The sequence below is a fragment of the Bombina bombina genome, chromosome 1 (assembly GCF_027579735.1).
Source record: "Bombina bombina isolate aBomBom1 chromosome 1, aBomBom1.pri, whole genome shotgun sequence".
Lineage (NCBI taxonomy): Eukaryota > Metazoa > Chordata > Amphibia > Anura > Bombinatoridae > Bombina > Bombina bombina.
The window spans coordinates 424,496,365-424,516,164 of NC_069499.1; the positions used below are offsets into that span (position 1 = coordinate 424,496,365).

General features: G+C 37.5%; 1 protein-coding gene across 1 annotated transcript in view; it reads left to right on the forward strand.

Annotated features, from left to right (window-relative positions):
* Window positions 1-19,800, forward strand: part of SLC4A10 (solute carrier family 4 member 10) — a 432,482-nt gene that overhangs the window by 314,046 nt on the left and 98,636 nt on the right. Inside the window, exon 14 of the mRNA XM_053698366.1 lies at window positions 11,216-11,461. Coding sequence (XP_053554341.1) covers window positions 11,216-11,461 — 246 coding nt within the window. The remainder of the gene's footprint in view (window positions 1-11,215; window positions 11,462-19,800) is intronic.

Consider the following 19,800-nt stretch of genomic DNA (forward strand, 5'->3'; position numbering starts at 1 on the left):
CACACTGGGGACCCCCATCGAACCGCCAGGACCTGTGTATCTAATCATATACATAGGACTATCTTTTTGGTTTTATCATATATGACCTAAAAGTAGCGTGTGTCATTTCTCAGTTTTGTGCTTTATACATTATCCAATGGAACCATGTTTGTTGGAATGTCTGCTGGGTATCTTGTATGGAAGCTGCCTGTTCGTACATATTAAAGAAGTGTGTGATTTTTGCAATGATTTCATCACATGTTGGTGGGCCTATTTTCCAATGACGTGCAATGCATATCCTGGTGGCCGTGCATGTAATTTTAATAAACTGGTTTATATACTTGTTAAGTCTCTTGTTTTGTTCATGTAGTAGAGCCTGTGAGAGTGTCAAAGTTATTGGTTCATCTAAAATTGTGCTAAGAAGTTTAGACAGATCCTCCCAAGTCTCTCTCAATAGAGGACAGACCCACCACATATGTTTATAGGTCCCAACTATCCCACAACCCTTATAGCAAAGACTAGAACGCTCAGATGTCGTATGTGAAGTAATTGTCGGGGTCAAGTACCACCTCGATATTGTTTTATAGTAATTTTCTATCATATCAGCACTTAGTAGGCCCCTACAAGCATTTTGTATTAGTTGATTCCACTCCTCCTCATCCATATGTGTGTCTAGATCCTGTCTCCATTTGTGTCTTAGTGAGATATTTGGTGTCTGTGCCTTCTGTATGATCAAATATAACCGTGAGATTGCTTTTTTTGCCTCAATTTACATAGGAGCTCCAACTCTGTCGGGGCTTTCTCTATTGAGTTTGTTATAAATGCGCGAACCGTGGATGTGAGTTGCAGATATTGGTACCAGTGTAGTGTGTGGGGATAGATTATTTCCTTCAATGCATTGTAAGACATTACTTTTCCTACTCTCTAAAATATCCGCTATCCTATAAAGGCCCTTATTTTCCCATTTAGTTAGCATGGAGAATGGTAAGGTTGATATAACACACTTCAATGGTGTATAAATGGAATTAGGAGATAAAAGAGAGAGACCTCTCGTTAATTTATGCCAATGTATAATCATATGAGATGTAATCGGACAGATTTTATTTTGTTTAGAAAGAGGGCCCCAAATCATTCCCTCCGGTGAGGTGGATCCATTAATATCCATCTCCAGTTTGACCCATCTAACCCCCTCCTCTGTCCCTATCAACAGCAGCGTCTGAGCCAATCTAGCAGCTTGATAATAATTCTTTGTTAGGTATTCCCAAACCCCCCGCCTGCCTATGTCTGGTGAGTATACTACCCGCTACCCTAGCTTTTCGGTTGTCTCTCAAAAATTTATGGATCCCAGTCTGGAGCTCCGCTAGGTCTTTAGAGAGTATTTTGATTGGTAAAGCTTGGAACAGGTAAAGGATTCTGGGTAGGATCATCATTTTAATTGCTGAAATACGTCCGTACCACGAAAAGTGATACAGACTCCACTTCAGAAGGTCTTGTTTGATACTTTTGAACATTGGGATATAGTTGGCCTTATATAATTCCGATGAATGTTTTGTTATTTTGACCCCCAGATATGTAATCTATTTTTTGACCCATTTAAAATCATAATTCAATTCTAAAAGTTTCTGTGTGTGGCTTGGTAATTTAATGGCCATGGCTTCACACTTGTCACTGTTGAGTTTATAACCAGATATAGAAGAGAACTGCGAAAGGATCAGTTATAAATTTGGCAGGGATTTCATGGGTTTCGTTAAGGAGAGTAACACATCATCCGCAAATAGCGCTATCTTGTACTGGGGATTGTCTAATTCGCCTAGCCAGCGGCTCTATACATAAAGCGAACAGTAGTGGCGAGAGTTGGCACCCCTGCCTATTCCGAATGGGGAAACCCCTAGACTGATGGAGCATTGCCCTCACCCAAGCTGTTGGAGTGGAATAGATCTTCTGAAGAGCTATCATAAATTGATCCTTAAACCCCATTTCCCGCAACACTGCCCACATATATCCCCAATCCACTCTGTCGAACGCCTTCTCCGCGTCTAATGATAGCAGCAGAGAAGGCGCTCCCGTAGCATCTATATAATCTATCAAAGAAACCATCCGCCTAATGTTGTCAGGCGCCTCCCTATTTTTTACAAAACCAACTTGGTCCGGATGAACCAACCCAGGTAGAATATGTTTTAATCTAGAAGCCAGGATCTTAGTGAATATCTTAATATCTTGATTTATTAACGAAATTAGGCGGTAGTTTTTACATAAAGTCTTATCCTTTCCTGGTTTGGGGATCACTACTATTTTTGCGTGGAGAAGCTCTGTGGGTATATCATTCCCTTGTAGTATATCATTACAAAATTTCGCTAAATGGGGGGCTAAGGTTGTTTTAAATAATTTATAGTATTCCCCTGGGAGTCCATCTGGACCTGCTGCCTTCCCCCTTTTTAAATCCTTAATAACTATCAGGACTTCTGTATGTTTCTATGTTTAGAGGCCGATTTGTGACACTTTTTAATACTATATTACATTTGGGAGCTAATGTTGATTAAAACTGCTCATTGAAATCAGATTTTGTTAAAGGGACAGTCTACTCCATAATTTGTATTGTTTAAAAAGATAGATAATCCCTGTATTAGCCACTCCCAGTTTTGCACAGCCAACATGGTTATATTAATATACTTTTTACCTCTGTGATTCCCTTGTATCTAAGCCTCTGTTGACTGCCCCCCCCCCCCTTATTTCAGTTCTTTTGAAAGACTTGCATTGTAGCCAATCAGTGCTTACTCATAAATAACTCCACAGGAGTGACCACAATGTTATCGATATGGCACACATGAACTAGTGCTGTATAGCTTTGAAAAACGGTCAACATAAGATAAGAGTCAGCCTTTAAGGTCTTATAAATTAGCATATAAGCCTACCTAGGTTTAGCTTTCAACAAAGAATACCAACAAAAAGCAAAGCAAATTTGATGATAAAAGTAAATTGGAAAGTTGTTTAAAATTGCATACCCTATCTGAATCATGAATTTTGAAATATCTGTATGTTATAGACATTTAATAATGCACCGTATGCACAGATACTAATATAAACATCCAGTAAAAAAAACTTTTAAAAACTTACTTAGAAGGTTCCAGTTTAGCACTGTTGTTAAAGCTGGGGTGGGACACCCACTGAAATTGGCTCGGAAAGCAGGAACAGGCAGACCCCCCCCCAACCATATAAAAAGACCCATTACACAACCAGGAGTCTGTAGACATCAGTATACATCTAAAACGTTTGGGCTTGGTTAGGAGTCTGAAAATCAGCACACTGTTATTTAAAAGTAATCAAAACTATACATTTTTACAAAAACACTTCCGGGTGAGCTTTATAAATGGATCATCTACAAAATATTTATGCAAAGAAAAATCTAGTGTACAATTACCCTTTAATTTTGTCTAAACTGTCCCTTAAAATAAATAGTAAAACTCTTTTCAAAGTTTTACTTTCCACTATCTTATTTGTTCTTACTCCCATTGTCCATTTACCATTCATTTTCTTGTTGTATTATTATTAAAGGCACAGTCTAGTATAAATTAAACTTTCATTATTCAGATTGGACTTTTAATTTTTTTTTTTTAAATCATCTTTATTGAACTCCAACAGGTTTATACATTTTCAATGATTTCCAAAACAAAGAATAAACAGTCAAAAAACATCAACAAACAAAACGCAAAATATTATGAATTAAATTCCATTCTGTCATTCCTTAATGGTTATAATTTCTCTGTTGGAGTATATTTTATCCCCATTTTTTTTCCCCTTTCCCTCCCCTCCCCCCAAACAGAATCAACAACATCATAAACAATGACCAGGAACGGGGCCAAGAACAATCTTTCCCTCTCCCCCCTCCCCCTTCTCCTCTAAGCATATATTGTTAGCTCAGGGAATTTACATTATGACTCATATCTTGTTAGTGAGATCCTAGGCTATCTCAAGTCACGATAATATCAACGTGTTCAAGGTTAATCTTGCGAGAGAACAGAAAAAGAGGAGAAAAAAAAAAATAAATAATAAAAAATTTTGTAAAGAGGAAGGAAGATCCTCTAACACCATACCAAGGGAAGAGAGAGAGAAATTAGGATAAACCTCACTTTACCATATTCCCAGTAATACCATTTCTGAATTCTGGAAGGGAAATATTATTTGGTCAATCTCTGGCGCTGTAAGTGATTTGATAAATGGTGCCCACTTTTTAAGGAAGGATTGGATATCAAGTTCCTTATCAATGTTGGTTTCTCGCTGCTCTAAGATACATTGCTTTTTAAGAAAGTTTTTAATCTCTGGAACTGTTGGTAAATTTCTTGACTTCTATTTCTTAAAAATTAAATACCTGACTGCTAAAATAATCGAGGTAATTAACCTTCCATTGGGCATATGTTCTTCTTGGTTATTTAAACAGAATATAATCTGGATCAATGATAGACCCAGAGGGGAGATTCCAAGTGACGTTTTTACCCAGAATTCAACTTTAAACCAACACTGTCTAATCAATGGGCAGTCCCAGATCATGTGTCTCAAATCTGCAGCCTCCTTAGAGCATTTGGGACATTTATCAAAATTTAAATACTTAAACTTAAATGCTTTCTCAGGGGTATAATAATATCTGTGAATGAGTTTCAGATGAGCCTCTCTCCAGGTAGCTGAGATTGTAGCTTGAGATATTCTACAGATAGATATTTTTATGAATTGGCTGTCAATATGGTCCTGTACCAGGACTAGATTCCAGTCCTGGGTTAGTTTTTCAAGAAGATGCTTCCCTTTGCCTTCCCCTAGTAGATGGTAACATGGAGTGATTGACATCAACCCATTCCTTACCAGGGTCAGCCAGCCCTCCAAACTTCTTAGGTCCCAGCGCCAGTTAACTGCCCTCATGATATCTGTGATATAGTGCCTTGCCTGTAAATATGCAAAAAAATCTTTGTTGGAGAGGTTAAAGTTATTTTTAAGTTCATCAAATGTTTTAATACATTTTCTCTCTTAATCCACAAGTTGTATAAGTTTATCTAAACCTAAAGTGTGCCAGTGTTTAAACACAGCTGAGTCAAGGCCTGCCTGAAATTTAGGGTTGCCTATTAGAGGTAAATATTGAGATATCTGACAATTTAAATCCATAAACTTCCCTATTCTCCTCCAGGCCCTCAGGGGGTTTGAGAGCATTTTAAGTGCTCTAATGTTAGCTGGCCACTCTTTCGGTTCACAGTGTAAAAGAGCTATGGGTACATATGGATAACAGATTTTTCTTCAAGTTTATTGTTCAAGACATAATCTTTAGAGAAGATCCAGTCAGCTACAAATCGCGCTAGAAAAGCCAAATTATACAACCTGATATCTGGCAATGCAAAGCCTCCATAGGTTTTAGAAGATGACAATTTATTCAGTGAGATTCTCTGTCTGGCTTTTTGCCAGATAAACCTTCTGAGCAGGCTATTTATTATTCGTATATCCCTTTCTAGAAGCATTATCGCTGTGTTCTGTAGAACGTATAGCAACTTAGGAAAGAGGACCATCTTAAAAAGTGCTATCCGTCCAGAAATAGAGAGTGGTAAACCCACCCAATTTCTGAGCTTTTCTCTAAATGTTAATATGATTGGTAAAATATTAAGCTTGTATAGATCTTTTGGATCACTAGGAATGTTAATACCCAGATATTTGAATGAATCTTTAACTAGATGAAAGGGGATATTGCTAGGGGAGGAGTTGTTTTTCCTAAGCCAGAGTAATTCTGACTTTGTAGTATTTACTTTGTAGCCCGAAAAGGAGCCAAATTGGTCAATAATTTGTAGTAGTTTAGGAAGATTAATTTTACTGTTTGATAAATATATAAGAATATCATCTGCATACAAAGCTAACTTTATTTCGTAATTCTCAATTTTAATGCCTTCTAGTTGTTGCCTAATCGCGATTGCCAGAGGTTCAATGCAGAGATTGAAGAGGAGAGGGGAAAGGGGGCAGCCCTGGCGGGTTCCTCTATCCAATACAATTTGAGAGGATATTAAATTATTTACAGTTAACCTTGTGTAGGGCTGATTATATAAGTTTTTAATAAAGTCAAGAAAGCTTCCTGTAAATCCGAACTTTGCTAAAGAGACAAAAAGATGATTATAATGAACGGAATCGAAAGCCTTTTCAGCATCAAGTGAGATAACCGCCAGGTCTGGTAGGGTCCCTTCCCCCCTCCCCCCCCCCCCTCCCTTTTGTTAAAAAAGTATTCTGATGTTATCAGAATCTCTCTGATTTTTGCTGCAGAGTTTCGAGAGTTCAAGAACCCGGCTTGATCTTTATGGATGATATCACCTAGTATTTTTTGTAACCTCTGGGCAATAATTGATGTGAAGATCTTGTAATCAGAGTTTAGTAAAGCAATTGGTCTATATGACTCCCTTAAAGTTGGATCCTTTCCACTCTTGAGTATCAAAGTTGTATAGGAGGATGTGAAAAGTTTCGACATCTCTCCTCCATTTATGTAGATAGAATTATAGAACTCACAAAGATGGGCTGATATTTCAGAAGATAAAATTTTATATAGTTCATTAGGTAGCCCATCTGGCCCGGGGGTTTTATTCAGAGCAAGGTCAGAGATTGTTTTTTTAATTTCTTCCTCTGTGATTTGCGCATTGAGGGTACCAGCTAAATCAGTAGATATCTTAGGAACTGATATTTTGCTCCAGAAGTCCTCTGCTTGACCTGAGTCAGAGGGTCTGGAAAGATACAATTCTTGATAATATTTTTCCATTTCTTCCGCTATATCCTCATGTTTAAATACTTCTTTGTCCCCTAGCACCAGTTTCTCAATAATTGAGGATTTTTTTTCACTTTTGACCAATTTAGCTAGGAGTTTCCCAGACTTATTACCATACTTATATAGTTTAGACTGTAATTTTAACTCTTTCTGAGTTTCTCTGTATAACAAGAAATTGTCTTTGTTAGTTTTTGCTCTATTATACTTAGCCCAGTTGGCAGAGTTTTGGTCAAGAAGGAATCTATTATATGCGTTTATTACTGCATTTGTTAGTTCCTTTTCTCTTTGTTGCATTTTTTTATTCAGTATGGCCATATAGGCTATGATTTCACCTCGTATTACAGCCTTTGCTGCCTCCCAAAATATGGCAGGACGATCTCTATACTCTGAGTTACAGAGATCATAGTCAATAAACTTTGCTCTCAACCAGTTCTTAAATTTCGTATCTGATGCTAGGTGAGAAGGAAAAAAGAAACGATTTAGCTTAAACTTGGGCTGCTTATTCTGAAGATCTAGGGTAATTCGCCCATGATCAGAAATACTTATTGGAAGAATTTTTGCTTTAACCTCATATGTACACAGTCTATCGTCTATCAGGAAAAGATCGATTCTTGAGAGTGTTTTATGAGCTTTAGATAAGCAAGAGTATTCTCTAACATCGGGATTTTGCATCCTCCAGATATCCTTAATGCCCAGGTTTTGCATAAGCCTAGAAAAAAAATTTAGTTTCCAGATTATCTTTTTTATGCTTTTTTTGTTTTGTATTTAGTCTCAGCCTGTCAAGTGGGCACTGTGGGGCCATGTTGAAGTCTCCTGCAAGAATAAGGTTACCTTCCAATATAGAAAATATTTCAGTCTGCACTTGATTCCAGAACTCTGGGTCAAGGATATTAGGCGCATAAACATTACACATTGTAAACACACGATTATTAATTTTTATTTTTAAACTCACTGATCTCCTCCCTGGGTCCGTCACAACATGTAGTATCTCTGCATTAATCCTTTTTCCTACCAAAATGGCTACCCCTCTCTTCCTCCCCTGTCCTAGTGCAGCAAAAACTTCCTTAACCCACGATGTTTTTAATTTTAATACTTCTAAGTTAAGATGTGTCTCCTGGAGGAAAGCTATATCTGTATTTATTTTTCTTAGTTGGGTGATGATCGATTTCCTCTTTATAGGAGTGGTAATACCCCCTACATTCCACGATACTATTTTAAAGTTAACCATTTATTTTGATAGATAGATAGATGGAATTGATACTGAAAGAAAAAAAAAAAAAAAAGGGGGGAAGCCTCCCGCAAGACACCTTTATTACTTCGTACCATTTTCCCTGCCATCCCTAACTTAAGATGAGGTAACAACAAGGTCAGTGAATCACTGATATTTCTTCAGTTTACTCACTAGAGTTTAATTGGGTTAATAATTTTTCTGCCTCTTGTGCATTCTCAAAAAAATGGACTTCTCCTTTGGCAATAACCTTAAGTTTAGAGGGGTAATTAATTAGAGCCTGGTAACCCTGCTGAATAAATTTAGAGCAGATTGGAGCAAGATTTCTTCTCCTAGATGACGTCTCTGCCGAGTAGTCCTGAAATAGGAGAATCTTACTGTCTTTAAACATAATAGGCTGATTCTTGCGAAAATATTGGAGAAGAGTTACTTTATCACTGAAATTAAGCAATTTGGCTATTACTGGCCTAGGTCTGTTGTTACCCCTGTTATCGACCTGTAGCTTCCCTATTCTGTGAGCCCTTTCTACCACTATTTGAGGGTTACTGGGGGGGATCTTAAGTAGTTGTACCAACGTATTTGTAATAAACAAATTTAAATTCTCAGGTTGTCTCCCCTCCGGTAGCCCAATGATACGAATGTTGTTTCTTCTGGCCCTGTTTTCTAAATCTTCGATTTTAATTTGCATTTTAGATAGAGTAGCTGCAGTGGAGTCTATACTAGCACTATGTGTAAAGGTAAGGTCCTCAAGATCAGACACCCTTTGTTCCACTTCATTAATCCTACTAGTGAAATGTCTCAGTTCTTGGGACAACAGTGTGATTTCTTGTTTAATCTCTGCCCTAAGGGCTTCAAATTTGGGGTTTAAGGCTTCTGCAATATTTGTCACCAGGGCTTGCATATTAAAGGTTTCGTTGGTGACTGAAGGGTTAGTGGGGGTTGGCTGTACCTCCATAGATGTTTCTTTGCTATTTTTATTTCTTCTTTCTCTTGTTTTTGCTGCCATGGCTAGCGGGGGAGTCCGGGAGTGACTATGAAGAAATTTGTCCATATGACGTGGTAGTAATCTAAGTAGTGATCAATTAATATTGTGCTATAAAAACTTAGTGCTTTTATTGGGAAAGGGATATGGAAGTGGAGGGTGAGGGGGTGATGGAGTGAAGTAGGAAGGGGTGAGGAAGGTGAGGGAAAAAAAACAAGAAAAAAAACCTTATTTTATGGACTTTTAATTTTAATCAACTTTCCAATTTACTTTTATCATCAAACTTGCTTTTTTCTCTTGGTATTCTTAGTTTAAACTAAACATAGGTAGTCTCATATGCTAATTTCTAAGCCTTTGAGGGCTGCCTCTTTTTTTTTTTATATATTATTTCTTTATTGAATTTTTTCTTTGAAGAGGTACAACAGATGATACATAGTGAGAATACATTTAATATCATAATCCAAAGACTACAAATAATGCAAGATTTTTCCTAAGACCTCTATAACCAATCGCTAAAATTAACACTTAGCGAATAAAACTAACTAAACATAAACATTTTCAACAATTGCATCCTGCAGAGAATGACTACCCAGGTCTTATCGAGTTTGCGGCAAGTTCATATGTTTGTATGCACTGATTACATAGAATGTTGTAATTTCCAGACTCCACTCATTACCCCCTTACATGCTCATAGAAGCGTAAAATATCTCAAACTGAGTTAAGTTAAAGACCAGCATATGATTCCCAGAAGAATAACATGTCGGTGTACATTGTTAACCTGTTTGTCTTAAAATATGAATATCTCTCTAGCATCAGTGTTTCTTTTACTTTCTCCCTCCATCTACTTATTGTTGGGATTTTATCAGATCTCCATGAGGAGGCTATGAGCTGTTTGGCTACATTCAGCATGGTATGTCCCAGGTTTCTTTTAATGGTGCACTTAACATCATTCAACATATTAAACATGCATATTAGTGGATCCTGTGGGATATTGCAAGATAAAACTGTATTTATTTCTTTTATTATTTTCTTCCAAAATGGTTTGATTAACTCACAGGACCACCAAATGTGGCCCATGTTACCTACTGCCTGTCTGCATCTCCAGCATTTCTCAGTGGCCGAGGGGAATAAATACTTCAGTCTATTTGGTGTGAGATACCAACGAAACAATATTTTATAGTTAGTTTCCATTGCATGAGTCGTGTGAGCTGAATGAGCTATGTTGTAAAAGATCTTATTCCATGTTTTAGAATCCTGTGGCCCTGTAAGGTCTCTTTCCCACCCTTTTATATATCTATGGGGCTTGGGGGCTGTGGACTCAAGCAGTAGTTTGTATGTGGTTGAAATAATCTTTTTTTGTGCAGTGTTATTAAAGCACATCTGTTCAAACGTTGTCAATTTTCTCAGAAAATTGGCCCTTTCTCTATGCGTGTATATGTAATGGCTCGCCTGATGGTATCTTATCCATTGAGTGAAATACCCATTGCCTATGTCCAAAAGATCAGATCTTGGGGGTTAGTTTCCCCAAATTGGTCATTAATGATACTGGAACGTAGCCTTTTAGACTAATATTGTGACCTGGGCTATGTTCTAGACCCTCTATGAATTCGGGGTTTGCTAGAATTGGTGTCAGCGGGGAGTAAGCGCTAGAGATGCTTTTATATCTTTCCCGAATAAACTTCCAATCCCTGAGGGTGCTTAAGATAGTGGCAGTAAAGTTAGTATGAGGTTTGGACAGCAATTTAGGTAGCCAACATAACCCCCCTAGTTGTGATATTCCCGATATGTCATGTTCTATATGTATCCAGTGTTTAGGTTCTTCTACTGAGTGCTTGAGGGCTGCCTCTTATCACATGTTTTTTAAATCTCTTTTCAACACAAAGAGACAGAAAGTACACGTGGGCCATATAGATAACACTGTGTTCAGGCACAGAAAGTTATTTAAGATCTAGCACAAAACAATGCTAAATGCAAGACAATAGATAATAAACAGTCACAGTCATGTGATCAGGGGGCTGGAAGAAGGTTCCTAGATACAAGGTAATCATAGAGGTAAAAAGTGTATTAATATAACTGTGTTGGTTATGCAAAACTGGGGAATGGGTAATAAAGGGATTATCTATCTTTTAAAACAATAACAATTCTATGGTAGACTGTCCCTTTAACTTATGTTTTTCTCCTCTTCAGCTCTCGCTCTTTTTTTTTACTTCCATTCTATCCCTTTTACAAATTGTGTTTTGTTTTTACTTAGGGATTATGGGCTGTCGTACCTGTCTTTAAGAGCAAGCATAGGTCTCTGGACTTCCTTTTGGTGTATTCTATTGGTGGCCACTGATGCAAGTTCCCTGGTCTGTTATATAACCCGATTTACAGAAGAGGCATTTGCGGCTCTGATCTGCATCATTTTCATTTATGAGGCCTTAGAAAAGCTGTTTCATCTAGGTGAGACATATCCAATCAACATGCATAATAATTTGGAACTTCTAACACAGTATTCGTAAGTATAGCCTCATTTTCCTATAAGTTATACCTTCAGTTTAAAGGATGAACTATTATTATGTATATTCTTGATATCAATGTAACATACATGCATCAATTAGTGACCTATATAATATTTCTTATCTTTTAGCAGTCTCCCCTTAATATGTTCATGTTCTTTTGAGTTTATTTTTGTATTTGAAACAGTTTTTTTTCACATTAAAACATCACCTAGCACATACCAATAACACTAAGCTGAGCCTGCAAGTAAAGCAGACCTGCTAATATTATTTATGTTAGGTACTGAAATGCTAATTATGGCCGAGGGTGCTGAATAAGCACGCTGGGAGATTATTCAGTGCTATTGTCTCCTATTTACTTAGATTTTCTACAGAGAAAATGGTTGTTTTTTCTGTATAGGTGAGGATACAACAGGCAAAAGCATGTATTTCAAATAGCAAACAAATGTAGATGTTTGGCTCTGGACAGTATTTTATAGAGATGTGCATTCAGCTTTGGAAGAATACGAATTCAGTGAAATGTATACCAGTTCACTGATTCTTCCAATATACAAGTAACCAAATACAGTACGGGACGAAACAGATGAAGAATGAATGCTTGCTTGACCAAATTGATTTGTTCGTTGATGTGTACTGTTTGCTGCCAAGAAAGTGGACAGGAAAGAACAGGAAAGGAATTTGTTCATACAGACTTTTCCTATCAAAGATTAACCTATCACAGGGAGGTGGGAGACTAGGGGGCATTCAGCCATTTTCAATCACTTTGACTAAAAAGGCTTATAGGCAAATCACAAAGGCAGGAGGTCAGTTATAGGGTAGATCACAATCCTTTAGAAAAGCATTATAAAAATCGCCACAGACTTTAATGGTAATTTTGTAGAAAAAACATTAGATAAGCTTTTCAAAAGGATTGTAATTGACCCCTATATGTTCTGTTAGCATTGAAAGATAAGTTAGTTTAATTGTTCAAATAGTTTAATGTAAGATTTTTTATTAAAAAGAGCTGTAAGTTATGCTGATCCCATTGGAAATAATGGTAACAACTCCAAAACCAATATTCTGCTGAACTGAGCGCCCACATAAACGAAATTCAGCCAAACCAAAAGTTTTAAAAAATATGAAACAAATTTTTCGGACTAAATTAGTTTTTTCCCATCCACATGTTTAGTATTTTATTTAAGATTATTGTGTGGGTCAAGAAAAGTGTTGTTGGAACATTGGAATGATCTATTAAATGATTCTGAAAGCTCTTTGGCCTGACAATATTATCTAAGACACCTTGTCAGTACTATGAGATCCTTCTGAGAATTTTATAAAGGAGCATTTTAGCTTGAGAGCTGCTTGCTAATTCCTGTTCTAGATGCAAATGAGAGAGATTACAATATAATGTTCCAAAAAAAGAGAATGTTTTCACATGATTCCTGTCCATGCTGGAGAGTTTTTGGTAATCGGCCCTAAGTGTCTCTGTGTAATTCTTCTCACTTGTAATGTCCCATGCTGAATAGTCACATTTCCAAAATAATGTTCTATATTAAGATTGTTTCAAAATTCATCTTTACAATATTCAGTTTAAAAACCTATTTACAAGATAGCAAATTGTAGCATTGCATAACTCCATGATAGTGATATCCTGAGTTGCAGTTGTGCTTTATCTTCTTTATCTATGTTTTTACAGTCTGCACACTTGCATTGGGAAAACATAAGTTCTAACTGGAGTGGCAGTCTTCACTATTCACTAAGAGCAACATTGTATATTTATTAAATCTGTTTTAATGATAAGTTTTTATTAATTATAGATATTCTGGCTGATTTTGCCTTTCTAATGTCAAAGTGAGTCATATCAGGCTTTACATTTTAACTAACAGAAATAAATGTATAATATATGTTAAAAGGAATTAAAACATCCCAGATATCTAGATATTACAGTAAAGGGATAGAAAGGTCAAAAAAGATGTGCATGTGTGCATTTCAGTTTGAAATATAAGCATTTTTTCAATATGTTTCCTTTAGCAAAAATGATTCTAGTAAAAGGTATTACTGGTTTTCAGTGGCATACAGACATATTCTGTAAAGGCCTGTGCACCAGTATTCAAACACCACACCTTCTCAGTCAGCAGTGGCTTGTATGACACAAATGTATTTAGAAGCAATACACACCCCCTCTATCTCTCTGAGCAGGCATGGTGTTTGAATACAGGTGCAGGGGCCTTCCCAGGATATGTGTGTATGCCACAGAAAAACAGTAATTACTTTATCTAGAAGCATTTATGCTGATAAAAGTATATTGCAAAAATGCATGTTTAAAATTGAAATACACACTTGTATATTTCATTTTTAACTTATCTATCCCTTTAATATGTGTTTAAAATAAATGTTAGTATTTTGATATATTTTTTAACAAATATGTATTAAACTATTACCCCATCACTCGTATTTAACCATTACCTTTATGGTATTGAATACTACATATGGGATCCTGGTGATAAATAATTGCTTTAAAAAGCGCATACATATTTAAGCTAATTTTTTTTAAATGGATAGCTCTGTCCTGCTGCAGGTGTACATTCAGCGAACTGCAAATTTGGAGGAAACAGGTATTGACACATATTTTAATCTTGTGTACTTCTAATGACATTACATCCAGAGGGGAACTTTCCTCTTTAAAGTTTAACGTCCTTGGGGTCGATTTAACAAGCAGCGGATGCTAATTCTGACCTTGATCGTTTCTGGTCCGCCAGAAACGGAAGTTAAGAAGCTGCTCCTTAACTTCTCCACCACGTTTTAGGTGCCAGACTGAAATCATCCCGATCCGATACGATCAGAATGATTGACACCCCTTGCTAGCGGCCGATTGGCTGTGAGTGTGCAGGGGGCGGCATTGCACAAGCATTTCACAAGTAATGCTTGTGCAATTTTAAATGCAGACAGCAGGGTTGATGCAAAGTTGAGCGGACATGATTCGCTACAGCGAATCCTGTCTGCTCGACCCTACATAAATCCACCCCATGTCTGTACTTTGTGTGCAAACTATCTAAATGATTTCATGAATCTTAAAATATGCATCTGTTTGTAGTTTTTATTTGGACAAGGCTGTTTCTCTTGGAGCCCTGCTACTTTCTTTTTCTATTACTTATTGAGAGGTTTTCAGACAGATCTTTCTGACCCCTCTCTGTTCTTTCCATGTAACCTACAGAGGTTTTTGTTTTATCTTTCCTGCTGTCTCAGTGCTTACACATATATTCTAGCACATTCTACACACAGGGTCTCCCCTTCACTGCAGTAAAGGCCTAGATACTTGTGTACCATGGCCTCCTCATCTAAAGTAATTTAGTATAGTATAGTGTAGTATATTAGTCGGATTCCCTCTATTAAGATCAGTGCAGCACCAAAATATCAGATGATCATTTTGGTCTTCATTGGGCCTCATCAGTGAGGTGCAGCCAGAACCGGCCTTTGGGGTGTGCGAACTGTGCGGTCGCACAGGAAGCAACACCCCAGAGGGCACTGAAGGCGACTAATTTGCAGACAGAAGGCAGTTTAAAAAAAAATATTACTGAGGGTGGCGGGGGAAGGGGCGGGGCTCCGGCGGATGCACGCGTGATGGCCCTGTGTGGCACATCATACAATAAGTCACTATAGAAGAGTCTATAAACAGCTGGCTTAGCTCAATGCCTGACGAAGGTGCTGCAGTCTGAGGCATTAATACAAACCACCAACCTAAGAACTCTTTGCGCTTTTTGATTTTGTGGGAGACAATGTGCCAAGTCCGGAGGAGATGATGCTCAATTATACAATTTTCTCCGCTGTAGGATACAGTCTCTGAATTTGTCAGCTGCTATCTCCTAACAGGTGTCAGTTTTCAAACTTCATTTCTACTTCTTTCCGCAGGAATTTTCTAATACCATTTACCTCAGATAGCCTCTTTTATATTGTTGCCAATTGCAGCGGGGCACAAAAACAAAACCTGATTGGCCCTCTTAAGTTGTTTCCAGCCAATAGAAACTTTGTATTGTCCTGCCTAATATTGCAGACTTCAACCCAAGAGGGACAGCCATGATATCATCTGCCTAGATACAAAAGATTATTCTGGCAGGAATATGAATATCATTGCTTGAGTAAAGCTCAAATATAGTTGTAACCTTCCCTAAATAGTCATGCTTTGATTAAAAAAACACAAATAAGCATACAATAAATATTATACATAATTGTATTAATGCATTTTAATATACATTTTTTAATAAGTATTAGAGAGAACAGTCTTCCAGTGAGGTAAAAGATGTCTGTAACTATCATACATACAATTGGTTATAATACCGAGGTAACAATTTGCCTCGTACACTGCACAAAGTGGGCAATAGTCACCCCTCAGAGCTACCTTTCATTGCATGTTGTAATCACTTGAATCACTTGACTCTGACAGCTGTCAATACGATTATTTAATTACAAAATTAATTTATACATTAAAAAATTTAATCTGGTATTACAGCATTCAGTATGAAAATAGTCTATAAATAAAAAATAAATATAAAATTTCTGCTTCATTCTGCCATAAAACATTTCAGTTTAATACAATTTTAATTAATTTACATATATTTCAGAGAACTCTGGCTGATGGTGGTTACAGGAGGTGCCCTACGGCTGATGGTCGTTACAAGGGGGGTCCTGGGGATGATGAGGGTTACAGGGGGGGCTAATGGCGGTTACAGGGCAGGTCCTGGGGCTGATGGGGGTTACAGTTGGGGAGCTGTGGGTGATGGAGGTTACAGGGGGGGCTAGGGCTGATGGTGGTTACAGGGGGGTCCCTGGGGCTGATATGAGTTACAGGGGTCCCCCTGTAACCATAGTCAGCCTCAGCACCCACAGGAGTAGCCCGCAAAGGGTGCCTGAACACCTAAGGCCGGCCCTGGGTGCAGCCATATTCTTCTAAGCACAATGAGCAAGGAGAGTCATCTGGTTGTCATAGAAAAGAAGCTGCACCCAGATGGTGAATCGCCATAGAACAATCTAACAAGTTATTGAGCTGCCATCCTGATAGAGCGCTTCTCTAGTAAAATACAGAAATCAAGTTTTTTAATTTTACTGAAGATACAGTATAGGCCATTGCTTGTTGATGCTTTTTTTTTTTTTTTTTTTTTTTAAACTAGCATCTTTTATTAACTGTAAAATTGGACTAAATATATAAATGCAACTAGTACTTTGGCGTTATTTATTCAGCAAAATGAATGAATATAGATTGCAGGCCTTGCATTGGTGTTACTGCTCACATGAATACTGTGTAGACATGTATTAATGTAACCCACCTGAGAGCTAGATTACAAGTGAGGCGCAAACGGTTTTGTGCAAGTTATATCGTATTTTCGCAGGTCTTTTTAATTGCACTGCTATTACAAGTTGAGCGAAATGGCAATACACTTCAATCCTTACCGCGATCTCAGAGCTGTGGTTAACTGTTTCCCCAAAAAAAAAGTAGCTCAAATGCTTCAAAAATACATTACAAAGCACAGTTACACTCATATTAAAACTGTCTAATATTTGTTTTTGTTTTTTACATATTGCACAAAAAACTTATAAGGGCTCAAAGATATGAGATCTCGGGTGTTGGAAAAAAAAAAAGCTGCCAAAGTACTTTAATATTGAGACACATAAATATACATTGCTAAAGATGTATTTGTATGTATATTGCTATGTCTATATATGTGTACATATATATTAATGTATTTATTTGTGTATATATGTATTGAGAGACATATATACACATATAAACACATAATTTATCTATATACACACATATAGACATGTATATAAGTGCATTAGATCCAGGGTCAAGTCTAGCAGGAACCCATGGGAATGGAGTTCCTGCACTATTTTTGTAGGTGGGACTAAGTTCCCCCTGGACAGAGAACAGAAACACTTCAGTAAACACTGCTGCTGCTAGTGGCAGGATCTGGAGTACAGTCTGGTTAGAGGGATAGTGAGATCCTCTAGTAATGGACAGTAACACTTCCTACAATACTGTCAGGAACTGTACTATCTCTTTAATCCTCACCTACCCCTACAATATTTAAAGCTCCTCCTATCTCTACACCTTGCTGGTTTATTGAGGTTTGTTTGTCTAATCGCTGTCTCTTCTAGCCAAAGTTTGTGTTTACTTGTTCCTTGTAAAGCTCCAGATTTCAGAGTACTCCTCTCTGCTCAAGCTGATTGTATTACCTTGTCATCTTCTTTTCGAATTCCAATTGTCAGTCTGCAGCAGTGGAGACCTCACACAGTCAGACGCTGAAGTCTCTGACATCATCAGCTACAGCCCGGATCAGCTCTTCCACTCTCAGCGTGCAGAATCTCTCCATAGCCGGAACGCTGCTTCTGTTTATTCTACCAGGCTCCTGTGTGATAACCTTTTAACTTCTACTGGATTTCTGCTCCTATATCATACATCCAGACGCATCTGTAGCGGTCATCTCTGGTGAAGTTACTCTGTGCATTTAACCCCTGATAGAGCTGCTGAACTAAGGTATAGCCTTGTTACTTATCTAATCTGTGTAAGATATTTTTTTCTGCCCAAGTTTATACTTAACTCTATGCTAGGGGTATTTCACACTATATACCTTTGCTATTACTACTGGCTAAACTAAGGCAGTTGTGCAACCTTTACTGCTAGTGAATTATGGTTAGCCTAACTGTCACAAAACTTAACTAACTCTCTTTTTTGCATTAGGATATCAGTCTCATTGATCCATATACTTGTAAACAAGACTTACTTAATAAGTTACCTTAGAAAACCATTTAAGTTCTTCCATAATAAACCAGCCATAAGAAATTATGGATCCTGCTGATATTACTAATCAGGTTGTACACCTTACCCAAAGAATGGACAGCCTATCACAGGCATTTTGTGACCTCCAAGTGGAGAATCAAGCAGTTAATACTTGCCTCAGGGAGGTACTGTCAGCTAAAACAATCCGAACAGACCACTCACCTGAACCCCATGTTTCTCCTCCTGAGAAATTCTCAGGTAACCACAGTCATTACAGGGAATTTAGAAATGCCCTTTTGAGTTAAAACCTAAAACCTATGATACAGACAGAATAAAAGTTCTTACTATAATTTCCTATTTAAGAGCCAAACCTAGGGCTTGGGCAGACTCGTTTTATGAGTCTCACAATCCCATCCTCAACTCCCTAGACTCATTCTTAAATGCTATGACAGCATTATATGATAACCCATTCCAAGACTACATTGTGGTCTCTGAAACAGATGAAACAACTAGTTGAGGACTATATAGCCCAGTTCAAGAGCTCTGCTAAAGATTCTCTGTGGAAGAGGTTTCATTAAAGAACCAGTTTCAATTAGGACTTTCTGAGGAGATCAAAGATTAACTATATAAGCTCTCAATTAACATCAACAGGAGAAAACTCTATTAACTTCACTTCTGATTCAGAACAACCTATGGAGATAGGGTTCATCAGGGGACCACTCAGTTCATAAGAGAAGAATAGAAGGAGGTCAAAGAACCTTTGCATGTATAGCACCTCACGTGAACATGTGGTTAAAGAGTGTCCCATATTATCGAAACAAAAGACTGGTAAGATTGGTACTTTATATCCTTGTTTAACTATCAAATCCTTTACTTCCACTTACTCACATTACCTTTGACACTACAGTGGGATCAGCACGTCTTAAACTGTGATGCCATTGTAGACACCAGGGCCTGTGGCCACTTCATTGATGTCGACTTTGTAAACAATAATAAAATACCCTTTCTTTCCAAGCATAATTCAGTCTCTATTAAGGTTATTGATTATTTACAGCTATCATTTGGGCCTGTCTCTCATCATTACACTCCCTTATTAGTAACTACTGACACAGGACATAGGGAGGCACTCACTTTTTGACATTATACCATCTCCAATGTACACTATTGTTCTTGGTATTAACTGTCTTAGGTTACATCAACCCATTTTCGACTGGACAAACCTTAAGATTTCACTTACCCCTGACTACTGCAAAATACCTGTTTCTCTTTATCTACTATCTTACACCTTTCTACTCCATCCATCCCAGATCATTATCATGATTTTCTTGATGTTTTTGATAAGAAAGAGGCTGAATCTCTTCTGCCATACAGGTCTTATGACTGCCCCATTGATTTACTTCCAGGCATTACCATCCCAGTTGGTCATATTTGCCCATTATCCAAACCTGAACTTGACCATCCTAAAGCATACATTGACAAGACTCTTAAAAAGGGCTTCATAAGACAATCCACTTCTCAAGCTGGTGCTGGAATCTTTTTTTAAAGAATAAAGATGGTACCTTATGCCCTATCATTGACTACAGG